Source organism: Oreochromis aureus, linkage group 4, assembly GCF_013358895.1.
Source record: "Oreochromis aureus strain Israel breed Guangdong linkage group 4, ZZ_aureus, whole genome shotgun sequence".
In the NCBI taxonomy this organism is placed as follows: Eukaryota; Metazoa; Chordata; class Actinopteri; order Cichliformes; family Cichlidae; genus Oreochromis; species Oreochromis aureus.
In genome coordinates this window covers 31,854,183-31,877,975 of record NC_052945.1, presented here as the reverse complement: position 1 = coordinate 31,877,975, position 23,793 = coordinate 31,854,183, and the positions used below count along the sequence as shown (strand labels likewise).

Sequence of the window (23,793 nt, the reverse complement as noted above, 5' to 3'; positions counted from 1 at the left end):
CCTCCCCAGACGCCTTAACGCCCACTCACATCCTGGGCCATCTGACCTCAGGAATTCACATGACAAGGTGGGGCCAGGTTTCACAATGAGCTCACCCGAAACCCTGGCTGATTAGGTACCACACCCGCTTTCACACCTTGGCTCATGTGATTAGAGGATCACCAGGGGGTCCTTGTCCCTCTTTGGGGGGATACTCCCACTGGGTTTAAATCTGGGACTCTCGGCCATTTGACCTTAGAACTGAAGAAGCTTCTCGGATGAGAGGTGAAACATCTTCAAGCAACTCAAGAAGTCCAGACGCTTTTCTTTGCAAATTCCTTTGACTACGATGACCTGGATGACTGAGAACCTTCACAGACAGATTGGATGTTGATAAGGCCATGGAGAGGAAGTACTGGTCCAGTCCACGGTGGGAAGGTCCATATCGGATGCTGCTGACGACGACCACAGCAGTGAAGATTGCTGAAAGAAACACTTGGATACATCAAGCGCACTGCAAGAAGGTGACACACATCCAGGCCAGCTCGGGGTAAGTGGCAGGAAGACCGGGTACAAAGGGGGGGGGGGGAAGCCTCCAGGGCCCCTCGTCTCAATCCGGTGAAGAAACCAACTGAGCCACAGGTACTCATCAGAATGGCTGGGAATGTGCTGTGCGCCTTCTTGTGCCTGTGGACCCTGAGTGGGATGACAGGAGCGCACTGGGACAACCGCTCACATAAAGAACAAGACCAATGGTTATGCTTGTGATGCCACTGGCTACACATTCTTCTGGACTGTGGCCATATAGCATCACTGAGAGTGAGACAGTTTGTTTGGTTGCCTTGGCAACACATCCAGGAGTAAACGTACTTGGAACACTGCCAACTTTTCAACTCCTCTGAACCTGAATGGACGGTTGATTCACCAGTAGCTGGGAAGGTGAACTGCTCTGGTAAGACAGACCTGCTAATCCGACTCCAAGTATCTGACTTGCTGCAGGACATTGGACAGCTAAATGAACTGGAAATAGGCCAGTTGCCTATGTGTATGAAGGGCAATGGATTAGTCCAAGTTGGAGATTTACCATGAAATCTGAGCAACATCACCTATTCTTTGTGTCCTCTGCAAGAAGGATGCAAACAGAGAAGCCTTTTATCTACATTTGCATCATGAACACTTTTCTAAGCTGGTTGAGGTTGTGAGCCAAGAAGATCAAAACACCTTGATCCAATTTCCTTTACAAAGCTTTTCCTGTGGTGACAACAGGACAGGAGAAGAGTTGTAAATGCAGATAATTCACCAGTTGACTCTAACCCCCACAGGATGCCTATAGTGAAAAGATCTGGGGGGATTGATAGGAGTCATAAAGAAGGGTGTTGACCAGGCTACAGCTTTGAAGTTAGCTGGGAGCCACATGGACAAACGATAAAGTCAACTGATGTGTTTGAATGTCTATGTCTGTATACAGTTGGATTGTAGTGACATATGATTTTTGAGTATGTTGATTCTTCTTGTTTGACTGTTACATTCAGTTGTTTACTTGCAGGAATACATAATGAATCGCACAACAGGAGTAGATGCACCACAAGGCTGGATAGCTTGGTTAATGTCTGGTTCTTGGTGGCATCTTCTTTTGAAAATATTAATTCCTGTTTTTGGACTGTTGACATTGATTTGCTTACGTATAGGATGCATTTTACAGTTTATAAGATCAATGCTAACTAAAATGATTTCTAATACATTTGTTAATTATGTACTTTTCTAACAATATGAATTGACTGGAATGAATGACATGACAGAAGCCTGTGTATAAATGACGCCTGCGCTGAAATTGTCAAGCAAGAGGTGCAGGGCTAAGAATATACTACACAGGAATAAATTGGAGCATAAAAATCACAAAACAGGAGGGAATGTTAGAGTGAATTGTTAAATGTTTGTCATTTTTATGCTTACCATCCATTTCTACATTGTTTAACTGTAGGATGAAAGGAATTCCACTGTCCCCCTCCCCAGATTCTCGAGGTTCTGGGTGAGGGGCTGTAGTCCTTTATTACAGGCAACATCCTTGTGAAGGTCTTTTTGATGTAAGCTTCCTGCCCAGCAGGAGGTCTCAGCACACACACACACACACACACACACATTCCTACTTACATATAGAAGTTCACACATATACATACAATGCCTTAGAACCATGTGGGCGTTGCTTGCTGTGTTTTGTGTGAACTGTCTCTCAATAAAAGGCAGCGAGAGGAGGCCATCGTTGGGGTCATTCGTGATGAGCTAAGATACCAACGAGGCTTCCCTTGCGCAAGTAATCGATCAATCGACTGTCTTGTTTTCTTTCATGATGAATAAGTCTCTAGAACTAGCGGGGTTTGTGGGAACAGACCCAACATAACTCTTCCTCACTCTGTAGGTGATTCTCCTGAGACTATTACCTATGTTATTCTGTTCCCTCCCAGACCGTGCAATATTACCCAAGAGTACTTATTGAATATTTGTTCTCATCCCCCCATCATATGCTGCTACTCCCTTTATTCTATTGCACAATACTTTGTCACTTTCTAGAACCGCCTGCACTGATAGTTAAGTTATTTATTCACCAGGATATAGTTATATGTATTACTTTGTTAGTGCAGGACATAGTATCGGATAACTGTATCCTACTGTATATTACTGTATACTATTCTTATTGTATATATTGTATATCTTATATCTATTTCATCTGTTTCTCTGTCTCTCCTGCTGCTTTGAGCATGTACATGACAAAAGAATTTCCCTCGGGATAAATAAAGTTGTTCTTATTCTTATTCTTAATCAAGTATAATGGCTACAAAGCAACAAATAAGTACTATGAGGCCAAAGGTCAATCTAAGTAGTGACATTATTGGATAAGCCATACATTCATCCATATGGGAAATAAAGCATGTAATCATGTTTTCAACAGACATGGAATCATTTCAGTGTGCCCCCCCCCAAAAAAAATGCAAATAGTTAAACACCTCTTGAGATTTGGTTTTTTTTTAGCTTTTGAGATTCAGTAATATTAGATTGGTTCCGCCCCAACTGCTGGTCCTTTGCCTTGGATACCTTCCATTTAGATGGTAGCGTAAGGTTGAAGTGCTTCTATGGTATGCGAACTCCTTTTTGCAGTTTGCACAAAATCATGCATTTATCAAGGCTTCCATCAGAGAGTCTTTTGAAATGAAATTTGCCTGCGATCAGTCCTAACAACATCCTTTCTTCTGATTCTTCCATTTCTGTAGCTGTGTGCATCAGTGTAATCGGTATACCAGGAAATCGTGTATTGACAAAAGTTCCCCTTTGCTTGGAATGCAAGTGCGATTAAATGGGTTAATTTTTTTTTTTTTTTTACTCGTTAGCCTTAAGCCAGCAGGTTGGCTGCTGCCTTAAGCCTGGTCAAGATGGCGCCGGGTGTCATGGCATGCCGTCTCTCAGTTTTGAAATGTTTATGTATTGTGTTCATAGTGGCATTCCTGCTAGCTTTAAAAACGCGCTCCTTGTTGGTGTATGAGCGACAGATGCTTCTAAATATCTGTGACTCACTGCTGATGCTTCCCTGCGTTAGCGAGCAATTTGGAGGAGTCCTGATCCAGATCCAGATCTTGGATGCGGCGGGTCCTTGCCATCAGCGATCATGACTGTTTAGAACTTTTTTTTGCCGTCAAACAGCGCTGCCTTCTTCCTGTTTACCCGATGTCATCGGAGCATGCTCACCTGATGCAGTTTTATTGGTCGCCATGCCAACGGGATAGGAGGGGAAGTAATAAGCTGGATGTCATGTTCCTAACTGAGACATAGTTTCGTGCTGGTAAGCGGCACCTTTGCTGGAACTTTGTCCAGGTTGTCTGGGAGGGGAGGTGGTATAGCCTCTATCATCAAAGACTGCTTTAAATGCAAACAGATACAAAGTCCTGGTGTTTTTACCCCATTTGACTCCCAGGTCCTGACTTTAAGCTGTCCTGTGGTTCTAATTATAGTCATCTATCATTCACCTAAATATAATGAATTGTTCATTTCAGAATTCTCAGACTTCTTGACATTTTTTATTGCTCATTACGAAAGGATTCTCATAGTGAGCGATATAAAACAACATAGACTTTAATATTCATCTATGTTGTGAGGATAAACCCCTGGTCAAAGATTTCTTGAATATAATTGAGTCCCTAAATTTGACACAATTTGTGTCTGGGGCAATATGTAAGGGACACACCTTAGACCTTGTCCTGGGTTATGGACTGAATGTATCTATGACTGAAACCTGTGTTTTACCTATTTTAGAACATTCAGCAATTTTATTTGATATTTTAATTCCTACATCTCCAGCTTCTGAGAGGGAAAAATTGCCTCTCAGGTCATCTTGTCACATTAGCCCTGAAGCATTGCTTAGAGTTAATTTACCTGACGAGTTGGATCCCATTTTTATACATGAAGTATATGTGGACACTTTGACTGTGAACTTTAATAATGCACTTCTTGAACCGTTGCTCCTGTAAAGAAGTTAAAATGTTATAGCAGGAACCCTATGCCCTGGCTAAATGAGGAACTGAAGAAGTTGAGAAGAAAATGTAGAAAAGCTGAGCGTCTTTGGCGATGTTCCAGATTAGAAGTATTTCTACAGGATTGGAAAGACACTTTTTTTTTTCAAATCATTGATGTCTGCACCAAAAGCAAATTACTATTCAAATCTCATTATGATTTGAGCATAACTCAAAACTTCTATTTAACATGGTGTCTCAACTTACAGAAAGTAAGTCAGCTAGCTGCTGTTCAAATTCAACAGCTCACGACTTTATATTTTTTTAGAGACAGGGCTGAAAGACTAGAAATCAGATTACTCCCTCCTCGGGCAGTTCGTTAGACTACTTAGCTGCTTTGCCTTTGATGTTGATCAGTTGTTCTCTGGCTTCAAGGCTATTTCCCTGTCTAGATTAACCAAGGTTGTAAACACAGCTTGATGTACAACCTGTTCTTTGGATCCTCTACATTTTATAGGAGCTGTGGTAGGGGTGGGCGGTAGAAACGGTATACGGTAGAAACGATATAAATTTGGCCCACAGTAGAGATTTTGATTATACCGATGGTGGTGTCATCAAGCTGCGCCTGTTTTGGTCGCAAGCAAAATCATCTGCAAATTATGCCGGGTGACAGTAACAGCAAAGAGACGAATCACTTTTGGAATATGGGGAAAGCCAAAAACTGCGCTTCCTCCACTTCCCTGCCATTGATTCATTAATGCTGAATTCCCTAACAACTGCTCTATTCCCATAGCAGAGCTGTACATTTTCAGGACTGAGAGATTCAGGAATATCTCAGTCAGAACATGCTATATCATGTTTAGGTAACTAGCGAAACTAGCGAGCTAACTTCCACTAACTTCCTGCTAACTTCTAACTCCGTTAAATGTAATAAATTCTATTTTCATGGATGCCTGGACGTTAAACTTAATTGTTACACCTGGTAAAGCAGCAACGCTGATCATTTTATTAAAGAAAGTTGTACTAAAACATTTTTGACAGATTTTTGAGCGCCATGTGCTACATAAAATCGGTTCGAGGTCAGTAAGCACAACCAGAATTCATACATATGGTACACTGTCGATTTTTTTAAAAATTAAAGGATTTTAAGTGGGCCTTATAGTGTGTAAAATACGTTACACAGAAGAAAAGAATATATCGCGATATATATCGTTACCACACATGCTTCAAATTATACCGTGATATGGATTTTAGGCCATATCGCCCAGCCCTAAGTTGCGGGAAATGTTTTATCATGGCTGAGATCCTACCTGTCTGGGAGATATCAGACTGTTAGTTTTAAAAATGACCTCTCTGAGACCTGTGCAGTGAGGCACAGGGTCCTTCAGGGTTCTGTACTTGGCCCATTGCTGTTTTCTGCTGCCTTTTGGTGTTCTTGTACGTTCTTTTAATGTAACCTATGTTACTGACCTGCAGCTTTATGTTCCTTTAACCACTGGAAACTGCGTTGACTTGTCTAAATTAGAAGCTTGTCTATCTGCCATTAGTAGCTGGTTATCTGATAATTTCCTGCTTCTTAATACTGATAAGACAGATTTGATGGTCACTGGACCACAAAATTTTAAGTACTTGTCCCAAAATTTCTCCTTGAAAATTGATGACTATGTCATAAATTGCGGGGACAAGGTAAGGTGTGTGGTTTGACACAGTGCTCTCCTTCGAGTCCCATTTGAAAGAGACAACAACGACTGCCTTTTACCACCTAAAGAACATAGCTAAAATCAGGCATGTTTTATCATTGGACACTGCAGAGGTACTTGTCCATGCATTTGTGTCTTTGCACATTGATTATTGTAAAGCTCTTCTTTCTGGGTTACTGAAGGAAAGTTTTAGAGGTTTGTAAATGGTACAAAATGCAGCTGCTCGCATTTTAATCAAAACTGGGAAATTTGAGCACATTACCGCAGTATTGAAATCTCTTCACTGGTTGCCCTGTCAGTTTCGAGCAGATTTTAAGGTCCTGTTGTTCACCTACAAGGCTTTAAATGGTTTGGCGCCTTCATATCTTTCTGACCTTTTGCACCTCTATGTTCTTTCCCATGCTCTCCGATCTCAGGATACTGGCCTTCTAAAAGTTCCTAAAGCCAGAAAAAAAAGACTATTGGGGACCGTGCTTTTTCTTTTCATGCTCCATTTTTGTGGAACAACCTCCCTGTTTTTTCTGTACTGGTTTTATTTTATTTATCTTTTTATCTTCTAATAACTGTTCAGCTCTTTGTTTGAAAGTACTTTATTTATAAAGTTATTAATATTATTCAAATTAATTAATCGCAATTAACATGTTAATTTCCCACCTCTAATTTTTACATTACTCCTAAATCCATTTTTAAAAGTATGCAGTCATGAGTATGTTACTAAAACTGTATTTCTGCAAACTTTGTGATTTACAACCAAGTGTAACTTAAAAATATGCAGAAGTAATTTCTACTTGATGGAATGATCTGACGAGGCAGAATGCATCATGAAATTACTTGTTTGTTTGCTCGCATTCCCAAAGACCTAGCCCAGCATCCATAAAATGCAGCTTAAACAACTGATATGAGTTGCACACCCACCACATCTCTCAAGTTAACACTGGTCTAACACATTTTCTATGGTTGAAAGGTTAAAAAACATTCTCTTTCAACCATAGAAGAACTGGACTGAAAATGATTTAAAAAGCATTCAATGTTCAAAGAACAATACTAAATAGCCTTTATAAAGCCCAGTGAGCACTTAAAGAAAGAAAAACTAAAGAAAGAAAAAACAAAGTCTGGCTGCTCTTGTGCAAAATATAGAGAAATTATGGTTGGCTCAAAATGTTTGCACAATATAATAGTTTAAAGACGTGATAGTTCTTGTGTGCAAGAACATTCTACTTCTGTAAATTGTATCTACTTATTAGATTAGATTAGATTGAAATGGATAAATGAAGAACTGTTTGCTGGAAATAGTTTTGGTGTCTGAATGTCTAAAATTCATAGTTTATCAAGATACTCCTTTATATTAACAGTTTAGTGAGCTCCATCCATCTACCTGGCTTTGTACTGCTGGAATTCCTTAGTTCGCCGTTGCGCCAACTCCTTATATTGATCCTTGGGGAGGTGTTCTTTAAGAAGGCTTGAGCCAGCAGGACAGGTGCATGGGCCAGATGAGGGAAGATGCGTGGGGAGAGATGAACTGGAAGGGTAGAAGGGTGAGGGTATATCAGATGTCTTTAAAGCCTAACATTCATTTCTATGCCACACAATTGTATAACTATAATTAGTACAGAGATTATTATTATACTTCATTTGGTTTGCAGATGTATTTTCTAGAGTTGGATGTCTCGAGACCGGTCTTGGTCTCGAGACCGGTCTCGAGACCACTTTTACGTGGTCTTGGTCTCGTCTTGGTCTCGACGGACTTTTGTCTTGGTCTCGGTCTTGGTCTCGATGGACTTTTGTCTTGGTCTTGTCTTGGTCTCGACGGACTTTTGTCTTGTCTCGGTCTTGGTCTCGCTGTTTCGGTCTTCCATTCTCAAATCGACATAGTGTTTGGGAGATTTGGAGTCAACCATTAGCGGAGCGGGGGGGTGGCTTACTGGGCTTAAGCCCGGGTCATTTTTTTCAGAAGCATGGGGCACCGTCGTAAATTCCCCTAATTTTGGTATGATCCGAGCTCAGGCACTAGGTGACTGAGCACAGCACGCATGTGAGCGATGGGAGAAGCTGCTGCCTGCGAGTTTGCTGCAGACAGAGGACAGCTTAAGTTTGACCAGGTACCAAAGCAAATCATTCGTACTGAACTAATAATGTAAATATGATTGTATCACAAAAGATTGATATCAAACTGATCAGTTGGTTGCGTTACTTGCTCTTCGAGTGAATCAACAAATGGATAAATAAAAAGCCGAACAACAATGCTGATTTTTAGAGAGTCTTAGCTTACATTTCATATTTTCAGTTGTTACCCTCCACGGCTAAACAAACTCTCTAAATCGGTTTCAATTGTGTACTGATGAACACAACAATGGACATAAGAAGCTTCTTTCAAAGAAAAACTCAGGTAGATGTTATTTTATATATTATGCTTTGTATGTTGTTCACTATATCTATGCAAAACAAGAGGAATTTCAATACACAGCAGTATATTCACAGATGAAACAAGATATTTACATACACTTTAGGTAGAAAACATAAAAACTATTTTTTACTGTTAAACATTAATTTAGAGTAAACTTTTGTTTTAGATAAATAAACTAATCTTTTGAATTAGTTTAATGACAGAATAAAGAGAGACAGAGCTGTCTATTTTTATCCCTTTCATCAAATTTAGGAGAACATATACACTAAGTTTATTGTTAATTAATAAGAAAAACTCCAGACGATTCCATTCTGAGCTTAAGAAGCTTCTGATAGGTTAGTAGAGTCCATGTGAGTAAATTGGTGGCACAGCTGTGGATGCATATAAGGCAAAACACAGAGCCTGTTTCTGTGACATGTGAAAATCAAGAGATGTCAACCAAAACACCAGGAACAGAATTGTGGAGCTACATAAGTGTGGCTCAATTTTGAATACAATTTGGTGCCATTTGCAATTAAGAAATACATATAGTTTTTCTCTTTACTCTTAAAGTTAACAAATATGTTTTTATATTTATCAATCTAAAAAATAAACATTTAGTCTGATTTGATGTTACAATTAAAAAGTGTTTGTGTTTTTATCTGAAGAGTATGTAAATATCTGGTTTCAACTGTATATTTGATGATGTTGGTGTTTGGCTTGATTGTCAGCACAAAGAGGGAGAGAGAGGAACAGAGAGGGAGAGAGAGGAGCAGAGAGGAGATGGAGAATGAGGACAGAACAGAGATCGAACAAGAGCAGGTGAGACACACATGTTAGTCAAATGGTTGTTTGCCAAAACTCATCAGAACATGTATCTAGTACCTGTTTCTTTTAGATACCATTTGTTACTTTTCAAATTCTATATTTATTAAGTTATGCAGGCTTGTTTGCACAACAAGGCTAAATAATTATATAAACTTTTCAGAATCTAAATAGTGTACTTTGGTAGAATTAAAAAAAAATAAGTGTAGTGCAGGTCTATGATGATTTTCAGTGCTACTATCATCTAGTTCTGATTCTGGTTCCGTCTTGGTTAAGTCCTAAGTAGTCCTGATTTTGAACTGTTGTAGTCCTGTTTTAATTCCAGATCAGTTCTGGGTCTGGTTGAATTGGGGTTTAGTCCCTGTGTCTTGATACAGGCCCGACTTTGTTCTGCCTTGCTGCTTAATTAAAAACTAGTTTAAGGTGTCCTGCATATGTGATATTTATTTTTTTCCTATATGAAGTCATTCTTTTTGAACAAAACTCAAAACAGAGCCTAATAATCTTTCAGTCATTTCTACCCTCACTTAATTTCCTTTCGCTGCTCAGCTCTCACACAGTGGCTCAGTTATGCTCCAATCCTCCATATTGTTGCCAATCACATGCGAGGATATAGGATAATATCATTATGTGAAAAACAGAGAGGGTGAGAGACGCGACAGTCAAGTGGAGCGTGCGTCTGTCCTCTCAGCAAGTGAGTGAGACAGTAGACAGCGGTGAGGAGGGCTGTGCGAAAGCAAAACACATAAATATGCCTGACACCTGTAAACGAAGCAGCATCTGGCTGCAGTTTAAAGACTTTTTTTTGTCTCGGTCTTGGTTTTGGTCTTGGTCTCGCCTCGACTCGGTCTCGGTCTTGGTCTCGTCTCAACTTGGTCTTGGTCTTGGTCTTGTCTTGGTCTCGATACCCTCTGGTCTTGGTCTTTGTCTTGGTCTTGATACCCTCTGGTCTTGGTCTTGTCTTGGTCTCGGATTAGGCGGTCTTGACTACAAGTCTAGTATTTTCATGGACTGATATTTTTAGTTTAACAGTAAAAAACCTTGCTTTATGAAACAAAATTACGTCCAAAGTGATGATAGAAATAGGCTATAATTGCTTTTATTATTTGTGTTTTCAGTAAAAAAGCATGCCATATTCCAGAGTCTTGTGGCTATTCGTAAAAAAATCTACAAAATTTCTTTGTTTCTTTATATTACCTTTATTTAAAAAGTACAACTGGGTTCTTTACAAGGGAGACCTGGCCATGATAACAGCAATGCGAAAAAATACAATAAATACAGCTTAAATCTGCAGATCATGTAATAAACAAACCCATAACCTGAAACACTAGTGCTCGCTCAAGGAAAACATTTACTTCTCTCTTAATCGGTTTTAAGTTCACAGAACAGATATAGATGTGTTTAAGTTTAGATCTAATGATAATAATACACTGTTCTTTAGATCTATCACAATTCTAGGCACATCAGAAAGCAGCATTTTGGAGGAGAGTACCTGGTAACAAATGGCACTGGACAGTAAAAAGGAAAGAGGTAAACTGAAAGTTTGCCTAGTATTGCTCTGTAGAGAAACATATCCCCGTGCTGTTCTAAGCAAGTGGTCCATGATGGCCAAATCATAAAGAATCTAAATGTGATTCAGAAATTTTGAATTTGAAATGAAACTTGGAGATGCATGGTACAAAAGACTCTACACATTAATTAATCACATTAATCAGTCACTGGCAGAAAATCTTCCACAATTTTTTGCTGGAATAAAAACTTAAGCAAGAAATTTTGCTAAAGTCAAAGGAGTTTGCAAAGAAAAGCGTCTGGACTTCTTTAAGTTGCTTGAAGACGTTTCACCTCTCATCCGAGAAGCTTCTTCAGTTCTAAGGTCAAATGGCCGAGAGTCCCAGATTTAAACCCAGTGGGAGTATCCCCCCAAGGAGGGACAAAGGACCCCCTGGTGATCCTCTAATCACATTAACGCCGTGGATAAAAACATCAAGTTCACCAGGGAAGACACAAAGGACAACTGCTTGCCTTTCCTGGACTGCGCTGTGCACATTGATGAGAATGGCAACCTCAATATTGAAGTTTACCGGAAGCCCACACACACGGACCAGTACCTCCTCTTTGACTCCCATCACCCTCTGGAACACAAACTTGGAGTAATTAGGACCCTACACCACCGGGCAGAACATGTTCCCTCTAAGCCTGAAGGGAAAAAGAAGGAACACACACATGTAAAGGAAGCACTGAAAACATGCGGTTATCCGAACTGGGCGTTCATAAAGTCAGCAAAGAGGCACAGAAAAGAAGATCAGACACCAGCGAGGGAGGATAAGAAAGACAGACGCAACAACGTTGCCATCCCCTATGTAGCCGGTGTATCAGAGAAACTCAGGAGAGTTTTCTCCAAGCACGACATCCTAGTGTACTTCAGACCCAGCAACACACTCAGACACAAACTGGTTCACCCGAAAGACAAAACTCCAAAACACAGACTTAACAACGTGGTGTATGCTGTACAGTGCAGCGAGGAATGCCCAGACCTCTACATTGGCGAGACCAAACAGCCACTTCACAAGCGCATGGCACAACATAGAAGAGCCACCTCCACAGGACAAGACTCAGCAGTCCATCTGCATCTTAAGGATAAAGGACACTCTTTCGAGGATGCCAATGTTCACATATTGGACAGAGAGGACAGATGGTTTGAAAGAGGAGTGAAAGAGGCCATCTATGTCCACTGTGAGCGACCATCTTTGAACAGAGGCGGTGGTTTACGACACCAACTGTCTGCCATCTATAATCCAGTTTTGAGTTCCCTCCCCAGACGCCTTAACGCCCACTCACATCCTGGGCCATCTGACCTCAGGAATTCACATGACAAGGTGGGGCCAGGTTTCACAATGGGCTCACCCGAAACCCTGGCTGATTAGGTCCCACACCCGCTTTCACACCTGGGCGCATGTGATTAGAGGATCACCAGGGGTCCTTTGTCCTCCTTGGGGATACTCCCACTGGGTTTAAATCTGGGACTCTCGGCCATTTGACCTTAGAACTGAAGAAGCTTCTCGGATGAGAGGTGAAACGTCTTCAAGCAACTTAAAGAAGTCCAGACGCTTTTCTTTGCAAACTCCTTTGACTACGATGACCTGGATGACTGAGAACCTTCACAGACAAATTTTGCTAAAAAGAATCTTCATAGAGCTTCCTAACAAGACACAATTTCCCATTAAAGCATGATTACACTGCAGGTCCGTCAGCAAGAAAAGAGCAAAATTGTAACGTACCTATACATATAAGAGCTGATGTGAAACAGAGTGTTAAAAACAACGAACATTGTCCAATGAAGCCACTGTATGTGCTTTTCATGCTGTATTTTTTTTTTATCTTTGAAGTCCCTTCCCCCTTCTCTATTTCGATCCACTTGTCAACCAGTGAACATTGGGCAGACAATTATGTCATCCACATCCAGCAATCCACAGTCAGGACCTTGGGTGACTGCGTGGGAAAGCATCTGGGCAGGTGAAAACTCCTCTCCCCTTTCTGTCCGACCAGAATTGTGTACATGTACGGAGACATTTGCACAACTATAAAAACAGACAACACCTATGGGCAAAAAATAAAAAAAATAAAAAATTACTCAAGCTCCACTAACTGCACGTATTTGGACTGTGGGAGGTAACCGGAGAACCACAAGAGGACCCACGAAAACACGAGGAGAACATGCAAACTCTACACAGAAAGGTCCTGGCCATAGGATGGATTTAAATACCAGGCTCTGGATTGCTGTGAAATTCTTGCTGTGAGGCAAGAAGTGCTAACCACCATGCTACTCTGCTGCACTGCTTTGAATTTCAGCAGGAAGGAACCAGGAATGAACAATTTAGTAGAAATACTGATTTAAAAGTTGCTAAAATGCATAAGGAGCATACTGTATCTACAAGCACATCAAGGGAGGTTGAGTTTTACCTCAGTTTTGGTGTAGTGGTAACATCTTTCGGCAGAATAAAATAGGATGTCGTCACGATGATCACACACACAGCAGCAACCACCTGGAGCTTCCATCTGTCAAATACAGACATCTGTAGAGGTGCACAGACACAGGCACATCCATTATAATCTGGAAGAACATTTTAAAAATCTATAACTGTAAATAAATAAACAAGAGCGTAGAGAAAGAGCACAGTAACAATTCATAAAGATTTGAAGTTAGATCAGGATATCTATATGGTACTGTGCAAAAGTCTTCATCCATCCCTCATTCTTTAATATTTTGCTGTTAAGCATCCAGTAAGTGATGCCAGATGTTCTTGTCATTTTAAAGTGATCTTAAGCAATAGTTTGCCAGACATTTCCAAGGTCTTTCCATTTTGGACAATGGCTGCTTTTCCGCTCATTTTCAGTCCAGATCTTGACCTGACCATTTTCAGAGGATTTTTTTGTTGGATTGTTTACTTGTTAAAAATAACACTAACCTGTGAATCATCCAAGAATTAAAAAAAAGCTCAAAGGATGAACCAGTGCCGTGTCTACACAGAACAGACAACTTAGCAAAGAAACCACTTTAAAGTGTATCTTTAGGCCCTTTGTTACTACGTTTGTGTAGTAACAAAGTGCTATGTTTGTGGAAGGAATAAACATCGGAACAAGTTGGACAGTTCTATAGTTTAATCAGCATCCTAAAAGAAAATCCTGGGCAAACACAAAATGTTGCCAGTTAATTGACACAGCGTGTAGCGTTAAAAATATTAAGTTAACACAACCTTTCACTTTTAAGTTAGTTCGACTTATTTACTTTTCTCCAAGTAGACGTTTTTTTCCAATTCTTGGTTCCACTCATTATTTTTCCTACTGCAAGTTCTCATTACATAATATTACTAATGACAGCAAACAAATATCACCCACAAAATGTGCTGAACAATAAAACAAGCCTCAAAGCATGTAACAAGTCACACTTTCATTTTTTCTACAGAGGACAGGATAAACAGAGCAAAATAAATCACCAAATGAAGGTCCCACAAACAGTCTGATATTCCTGTCAGACAATGAATGTTATCCAGACCATGTTGAAACTGACAAATCACATTTTTGTGACATTACGTGACACTTTGTGACTCAGGAAAGAAGGACTGGAAAAATGGTGAACCCAAACTTAAAGGGGACATTAAAATTCTACATATATAAAGGCTAATTTACACCATTGAGCACTGCTCTCAAAAACTGACAAAGCTGTAACTCTGTCTGTGAAGCTCGATTTAAAAAAATAAGTCCTTGAAGTTTTAAAATCATATTTAACGCCATCTTCTGCCAGTACAGACCGTGACATCATGTGGTTGGTGGCTAATAGACTTTAGACCTCAACTTAGAGGAAATCAGTTTAACAGGATCCCTTTAGTGTTGTCCCTGGCTGCAACAATGAGTTTTATGCTAAGAAACAGAGATATCCTCTTCTGTATCCTCTGTTGTCCTCGTTCACTGGCTGTCTCTTAGCGGCAATTCGCCGCTCGCTGTTTGGCTAGCTGCACTACAACGGGAAAATCCAGCAGGTAGTTGCAATGTTCGAGTTTGTAAAGCACTCTATAGATGAGGACTTTGTGGAGGGGACACAGTTTGAGTCACAAGACCGACAAAGTGTAGTCAGCTTCTTCGGGCTGGGTGTACCAAGCCATTGAAGTTACTGCCTTTCGGCTGTAGACAGTGGCGGTCCTAGCCTGTTTGGCGCCCCGGGCGAGCACTCCCTCTATTTTTTCTAAACTGAGCACATGATGGCTTTGAAAGTTTCTTGTCCATCTTCTATTGGTTTTAATTTTGCACTCCAGTACGAACACAAATCCCCCAACCCAAGGATCACCACAACATAACCTAACAGACCTACATCTTAGTTCACAGATTCACATTGTCTAAGGTGTATTTCTGATATTTCACACAACCCAGGATTCAAATCATGAATACATAATGGGCTTGGATTGACATCATTATGAATGAAATGCGCTCTATTTGGAAGCAGCCGACCCCCTCCCCTTTCGACAGGTTGTGTGTGAGACTTAAATCATCAAACTGTAAATTATAAATTTTAAATTGTTATTGATCCCTTTGTCCCTGATCCTTATTTTCTTACTCTTCTCATATTTATTGTTTGTTTCAAGGGCGTCGATTTGGCATGGACGGAGGGGACACGTCCCCACCAATATCCAGCGATTATTGAATTGTCCCCACCAATAATTTGATCGCTTCTTGTAAAAAAAAAAAAAAAAAAAAAAAAAAAAAAAACGATAGAAAGAAAAAAAATCGATCTGTCAGCGTCTCAGTCACCCAGCGGTGCAGAAAGAGTTAAATTACGTTCTCTACTGGAGTCCGACCTCATGTGACAAATATGGCCAATGTGATTGGCTGAGCTTTTCAGGGAGCTCTGTTTAGTTTCAGCAGCGGCAAGCCTGCGCTGCGAGGAGGAGAGGAGGATGGCAGCAACGAGGAAGAACGTGCATATAAGAAAGTATTTTTCAAAGAAACCTGTAAGTCACTTAAAGCCAAGTTCACTCATGAAATGTGTCCGTCATAATAACGTTACAGGCTATGCTAGGCTTTGGCCCACATCAGTCTAAAATTGTATGCAACCATGAATTACGTGTTTTGGACACTAACTGCACAACAAGCAGCTCTATTAGTTCTCCCAGTCTCAGAGCAACATGTCTAATTTTGACTGAAACTGTAAGAAAAAACGGCAGCCTCGAGCAAGCCAGGATATTAGTTTAAAGAGGCTGTTAGAATTATATGTCTCTCACGTTAAAATGTTGGTGACACAATAATTTCATCCTAGTGGCACTGACATATTCATAGGGTTCATTTTTGAGACAAAATATCATGAGGTAGTCATGATTTTGCAAATATTCCATACCACTTATTGTAGTGCAGTTTGCACTACAATTGTTTGGCTGCTGATGTAAATTGATTGATTAGTGTAGATTTGACAAAGAATCTGAATTGTCTCACTTTTTATATGGCACGAATCAATGTGTTATTTTATCAATATGTCCTAGTGCAGTCAGAGGGGAAAAGCCAGGGCCAAAGGTGAGGCACATCAAGCACAGAATAATAATTTTGTGGTCATCTTAGATGAGTTTTATGGACAAAAACCACCAGTTCATTTAGTGTTCTCTTAGTGCTAATGTATAAGAGAAGTTGGTGTACTATAACTGAAGTAATCGTGTTAAGATAAGATTACCTTTCATTTTGTCACAGCAGAAAGTGGACAGTGCAAAGTTATATAGCAAAATTAGAATACAATAAGAATAATATACTGTACACAACTGTAAAGAATAGAATAAAATAGAATAAAATATACATTAGGATAAAAATAGAATACAAATGTTATATACACCTGAGTAAAAATACAACTTACAACGTCTTATGTGTGTTTGATCAGCTGCAAAAGTCCTTGTTGTGAGTCTGACAGCAGTGGGGAGGAAAGACCTGCGAAAATCGCTCCATCCCACATTTAAGTCCTTAAAGTCATATTCTTTTATTGTCTTGACTGTATTTGAAGCTATTTTTATTTTTGTATGATACCTGATTTATGTGGAATATGGCTGAAGTAAACTAAAGTCTAAAATACTTAGTCAGTCATTTGTTTAATAGTAATTTAACATTATATAATTCACATATAAAACTATGAATTGTAATTTTACATGTTTTAATAGCATGTAGAATAGCATATGTAGGCAAGTATATTTGTCCTTTTTTATCAAGAAGCAAAGACGAAAAGGAGAAAAAAGAAAGAAAAAGGGCGGGGTTCGGTGGTTGAAACACCCGTCCCCACCAATGCCAAAACCAAATCTACGCCCTTGGTTTGTTTACTTGTACTGCTGTAACTGGAGCCTCGTCCTCTCGTCTCTCTATATACTGGACTGTATGTAGCGGAGATGACAAAGTTTACTTTGACTTCAGCAGAGAGCAGGCCACTGACGGCTCTCGCGCTCACTTTTCGCGTATAGAATTTTGAAAAAACATCGGTGCAAATTATAAGTCGGTATCATAATGTCTGGTGTTTTCGTGTTTGTTGGTTTGTTTTTATTTTGTTTTATTTTGCGAGTTGGTTATTAGATGCTGCTCCAGCCAGCGAGTGAATCCCCCGCCGCCCCGCCCTCTCCTCCCTGTGCCGCAAGCAGCCGGCGCACCTCACTAACGGAGGGCGCCCTTACAGTGCGTTCACACCGAACGCGATAGGCGCGAGCGAAAACGCCCCAAACGCCCCTAATTTGACATTCGCACCTCGACGCGTGTCCAACAGAAATCCATCGCGCGTCAAAATTGCATATTTTGACGCGCGTGAACCGGAAATGTGGGCGGGATGTGGGAGGAAGTTGTGCCAGACGGTATCTTTGCAAGATGGCAGCTGTCGAGCTATCGCTTGAAGAGAGAGTTTCCCTGCTTTATCTACTGTGGAGAGCAGAGCAGCGGGGGAAAAGACGTCCTTGCCGTACCTAGGTCCATCAGGTCCTCCAGAGGCGTGAGCAGTTTGGTGAGTTTCACCACTTGCTCCAGGAGCTGCGCCTGGATGACGGCCGATTCCAGCGATATCACCGTCTTTCACTCGGCCAGTTTGAGGACCTGCTGTCCCGCGTCGGTCCCAGAGTCGCCCGCCTGGACACCAACTACAGGCGCTCAATTCCACCTGCAGAGCGCCTGTCCATCTGCCTGAGGTTAGTAAAAGTGTTTAATACGATCGTCCTTTATAGATACCTGTGCTAATATATGCTAAACTATCGTTTATACACTGCTAACATGGATGTGCTATGCTAACAGTGAATGCTCTCGGTGTTTACTGAAAGCAAACTGTGGTACGGTGACGACTGTATTTTTAATATTTCTAGTGATACTCGAAAGTTCTCATCAAGTCCCGATTTAATTCGATTTATGCTGTTATCAGTGTTTGCAATGATAGCATGGCTGTGGTGTCTATCAGTGCATGCTCTCTGTGTTTGCTGATATCAAACAGTGGACCACTGTGCGCTAATCTTTGTTGTGATACTCTCCTTTTTTTATTTAGACCTGGTTTAATTCATGTATAGCTGAAATTTTATATAATCCCGCAGACTGTTTTAGATATTGTCTAATAATTATAGTGTATATTAGATAATATCTAATATATTTGTAATTGAAATCTAACATCACCAAAGTGTTTTGGAATCTGAATAATGTATTTTGTAACTGCAGTACACATCATACTAATTTTAAACAATTTTGTCCAGGTTCCTTGCCACCGGGACTCCTTCAGGACCATTGCGTTCAGTTTTCGAGTTGGTGTGTCTACCGTGAGCCAGATCATCCCCAGGTAGCGACAGCCATCTGGGACTGTCTAGTGGATGATTTCATGGCTGTTCCTTCACCAGGAGACTGGCAGTCCATTGCAGAGGAATTCCAGGAGCGCTGGCACTTCCTCTCTGCTGTGGAGCTCTGGATGGGAAGCACGTCCAGATGAAGGCACCCCCCAACTCAGGATCCATGTTCCACAACTACAAGGAACATTCTCCATTGTTCTCCTTGCGGTTGTGGATGCAAGGTATCGCTTCCGAGTTATTGATGTTGGGGGTGCGGGAGGACCAGCGACGGGGTATTTTGGCCAACTCCACCTTTGGTCAGGCTCTTCGGGCTGGGACTCTCCATCTGCCTCCTGACCAGCCTCTACCTGGTGGAGAACACCATGGAGCCCAGCCCCATGTGTTTGTGGCTGATGAAGCGTTCCCGCTTCGGCGTGAGCTCATGAGGCCATTCCCTGGACGCCTCCTCCCTTTAGAGAAGAGGATTTTTAACTATCGCCTTTCCAGGGCCAGGATGATAGTGGAGGGTGCCTGTGGTGTCCTCTCCTCACAGTGGAGGATGTATCGGCGCTCCATGGAACTCCGTCCTGAAATTGCAGAGAAGTGTGTGAAGGCAACGTGTGTTCTCCACAATTTTCTGCGCTGTTTGGACGAGAGAGGGCACCTGCTGTGAGGAGTGTGGCACCTGCTGTGGTGGAGCCGTTGCAAAGCCTGGGCCGTGTAGCAGCAAACAACTCCTCCAGAGAGGCTGTCCTGGTGAGGGAGAAGTTCATGGCCCACTTCTCGGCGGAGGGAGCTGTGACTTGGCAGCCAAAGGAGTAACCTTGTTTGAAGTCCGAGTGACTTCCCCACAACGGCTCTTTTAAGAGCCACCCACAAACCTGTAAAGAGTGTTCCTGCCTTTTTAACATTTTCTTAATAAATGGAGCTCTACTCCAAAATAAAATAACCTCTCTTTACTCTCTTAAATAACTTCACTATGTTCCTATATACTGTGTGATGCAAAATTTTGGGCAACCTTATTAATAGTAATTATTTTCCTGTATGAATCGTTGTTACAATTGAAAATGTCACTTGCATATATCATATAGGAGAGACACACATTGATATACACTAAATTTTCATTTCATTTGTCTTTTTTAAGTTGCCAATTTATGCACCTGCTTGATTTTGTTTAAACAATTATTCCACACTTTATGTAAATCCAGTGAACTTAATTTCACTTCTCAAATATCACTGTGTGTGTCTTCCATATGATATATTTAACTAACAATTTTTATTGTAACAACCAACGATTTCTACAGGAAAATAATGACTTTTACCAAGGTTGCCCAAACTTTTGCATCCCACTGTATTAGTATATTTTGTCATTAGTATAATAAGAAATACATTCTACATGTGTCAAGTCGGTGCGAATATTTGCTGTGTAGTAAAACTGAGACATTAGTCATTAAAAATGTTTATTTGAAAAAATATATAAATTCAATAACAACAACATTAAACATAAATATATAAAATTTAACTATTTACAGAAAGACAGGAACAAAAAGGACCCAGCTTGGAATAGAAGAGTCTCAGGAGAATGAGGAGAAAAATAAGAACATTGTTTCTGCCCTGGAGAGCCTGCTGCCTCATCAGAAAACTACTGATCGCTAGGGTCCAATGTTTCCAAATTTAACACAGCTGTGCTGCTTTCAAAAAGTAATTTGTGCATTTGGAATTTCACGAATTCTCGTGTCTGAGGCGGCAGGCTCTCCAGAGCAGGAGCAAGGCCAAGGAGGAAATACTCCGTTGGAGACGGGCGTGGCCTCTTCAGTGACTCCAGGATGGCCAGCTCCACCGCCGATGGACCATCCTGGGACCCGTCCCTCGACCGCTTTTGAGCTGTCCTCCTCTGTGGGCCTGTAAAACACAGCACAAAACGCAAAGAATTGAGAAGGCTGCTACTAGATTTTCATTTTCAAAATTGAAAAAAAACAGGATATGAACAGATTGGTTGTGAATATTTAGTAAAGGTGATCACCAGGGAATCCAAGTGACTAAAAAGCTATCAGTGCTTGATGTACATACCTGTGGGTGCAGCAGCAGGAGTGGAGGGACCAGGGACTGTGGAGCTAGGAGAAGCAACAGGGATGGCTCTGCTGCATAATCAGTTGACTCTATCAAGACAATATTAAATGTTAACAGGTTGAAAACAATAGTCATTCGAAATTATATACAGTGGTCCCTCATTTATTGCAGCACATGAACAATAGTCGCAGTTCTCATAAGTTCATTCTCAAAGTGCAAACCTTTGTCGATTTTTAAACGTAAAAGTATTATTATGCCGCGCTTTTTCTCCGTCTGTGGCGCCACTTTTGTGCGCCTTTTTCCCTCGCAGTGCAGGTGTCTATTTCCGAATGAGGGTCATAGTTATGAGTGTCTTTGTGCTGTGTTTTCTATTGGACGTGATGGTTATCAAAACCAAACATGGTAAATTTGGCGCAGGAGACACGACACGGAGGAGATTTGTCAATCAGGCTGCAGAATGCAAGGCACATTGTTGAAAGCTGTACAGTGCACTAAAAAAAATCAGCAAAAAGGCGAGGCATTGACGGATGAACTGCGGGACTACTGTATACTGTTTATTAATAAACAAAATATATTCCTATATGACAACACGCATAAATTAACTGCCTACATTAATTCATTGTAAACATACCTTCAGACTGAAACTCCCTGCTGCCCTCTCCGGCTGTCCCTCGTCCTCGGGGCGAAGTTCTCCACAGTCCGCACCATATTGCCACTAGTCTCCCGTGGGGTGAGGAAGGGGTCCAGAAACCCCATCACCGCGTAAAATTTCCATCTCCTCCCCGATCCTGCTGCAGACCCACTCCTCTTCTCCTTCCATGTCCTCTTCTCCTTACTATACGTGTCCCTGAGGCTCTTCCACTTTTTCCTGCAGATGTCCTCTGAATAAACACATTATCTTGTTATCGGAAAGGTATTTGTACATCAGTGGGGAAAATAGCGGGACAGTAGGCATGCTTGCCAGCTTTTGCGCGGACTCATCGGGTCAGTCTGAAAATTAAAAAGAAAGAAAAAAGAAGAACAAATGAACTTACCAGGTTGCCCGATCTCCTCACTTATGTGCCTCAAGCTAGGTCCTTTTTATTCCTGTCCCGGTAGAAGTAGCAGCTAGCATCGTATAATTCTGGACGATTAGCCACTGCGCTGATGAGTTTTTCCTCCATACTGAATGAAGAATGAAGGGCTTTGGTTTGATCTGCCCCTTTGACCTGGTTACAGCCACGTCACCAGGCTCCTGATTGGTTGACGCGCGCGACTTGGACGCTGGAGTTCAAATTTTTCCAACTCGAGCGGTGAACGCGAAACGCAGCGTATGCACAAAATGCAACACAAAACTGACGCTGCGGTTTTTTTCGCGAGTCAAACGCGCCAGACGCGGCACCCTGGACGCTGCTTTCACGCTGCTTTGGCGTTTCGCGACGCAAATCTGCTTCCGAATTTTCGCCGGACGCGCAATCGCGTGTCATCGCGCTTTTCCATTGACTTTACATGTAAACCTGACGCTCTGGCCGCCTCTATCGCGTTCGGTGTGAACACACCGTTACTCCCAGCAAATGGGCGATAGAAAACCGATCGGTGCCTATGTCATTCCCAATATGCGCTGGCTGATGTCTGGGCAGCATGAGTACGAGCATTTTTCATTTTTTTATTTTTGCCGATGCCCGTGATGCCGCCCCGGGGAACCGCCCGTGTCGCCCGTATCAAAAACCGCTACTGGCTAGAAATTATATTGGTCCAGTATGAACAAGTTTATTAAAAAGATGTATGGACTTTTTTGAGTTTGCTTAACTTCATTAAAATATAGTGATGGTGAACGTGAAGGTCAGAAAATGTTTCGGTGTGTTCCCCCTAAAATTTAAGTGGACATCAAGCATGTCTGTGTTATTCCCTGGATTAATTAGCTTAATTTGCTTTTTAAGCTAACAAGCAAGTTAAACTAATTAATGTACCATCTATGTGTACCACATTTGAAATGGCCCGTTTTCTACCTGCTTACAAACCGTACAACTTATATTATGCGACAGTAAAATTAGACCTGTAATTTAAAGGTTTTCGGGTATGGTTTTTTTTTTTTTTTTTTTTTTTTTTTTTTTAATGGGGGGCTCAGCATTGTTACTGGCTAGCAAGTAAATCAAAGCCTGGTCTGAATGTAAAATTTGAACTAGCTAAGCTTGGCTCCCTGTCATAGTTTTCATATAGTAAAGACCACATTACATATATATTATAACTTAAGTGAATTCAAGAAATGAAGGGACATTACACCGACTGTTTTTTTTTTTTTTTTCAGAAAGTATACATCCCTTACCTTAAGAGTGCCTCCCATTTTCTGCCAGCTGTTACAGTGAAGTTTGATTGGACCAATTTAGAGAGGGGCGGGTTTGCGGTGCTGTTGCCAGGCAAAGTGCAAAGGTCAAAGGGAAGGAAAATATTTAATGAAAATGACAGAAGGTAGTGTTGGAAAAAAAAAAATTATTGTAATTCATTCCACTCTCTAGCTTTCAATGCCCATGATCCTGTGTTAAATTAATTTGGAATTTTTTTCTTTTTCAGGCTGTCTGTTAATCTGATAATTTCTATAAACCTAACTAAAACTAACTATGTTTTTATTTTAAAAAAATGGTGCTTGTATTATTAAAGAAAATGGGTTGTAGTATCTACTTATGAAAGGCAGAGTACAAAAACATCTGAAAAATGTTGGGAAATAATTGACTCAACTTACTTGCTGTCTCATTTAATAAGTTAAAATATTAGATGAACTAATTCAATGCAACATTTTCAGATAGCTTTTATGACAGCAGGCTGAAAAATGGCAAGATTAAACAAGAGGGAGAGGGGGAGAACCCATAGCTAAAGATAAATGCACTGTAAAAAATGCTGCAAACCTTTAAAAATACAACTAATGACCCACACAGTGAAACAAAGTTGAAGAGTATTTCAAAAAGTTTAGGGAGCTGTAACTCAACTAGATGCTGTGTACATGTTAGACAGGCCATGAGTCCATTGCAGTGCTGATATGAAGAGACAGTCAA

At 40.9% G+C, this 23,793-nt stretch overlaps 1 protein-coding gene across 1 annotated transcript in view; it reads right to left on the bottom strand.

Moving 5' to 3' along the window:
• Positions 1–13,632, bottom strand: part of LOC116335537 (beta-1,4 N-acetylgalactosaminyltransferase 2-like) — a 39,262-nt gene extending 25,630 nt beyond the window's left edge. The window contains exons 1-3 of the mRNA XM_039611596.1: positions 13,612–13,632; positions 13,347–13,459; positions 7,554–7,697 (exon numbers count right to left, since the gene is read on the bottom strand). Of these exons, the coding sequence (XP_039467530.1) occupies positions 7,554–7,697; positions 13,347–13,459; positions 13,612–13,632 (278 nt within the window). The remainder of the gene's footprint in view (positions 1–7,553; positions 7,698–13,346; positions 13,460–13,611) is intronic.
• Positions 13,633–23,793: the final 10,161 nt, after the last annotated feature.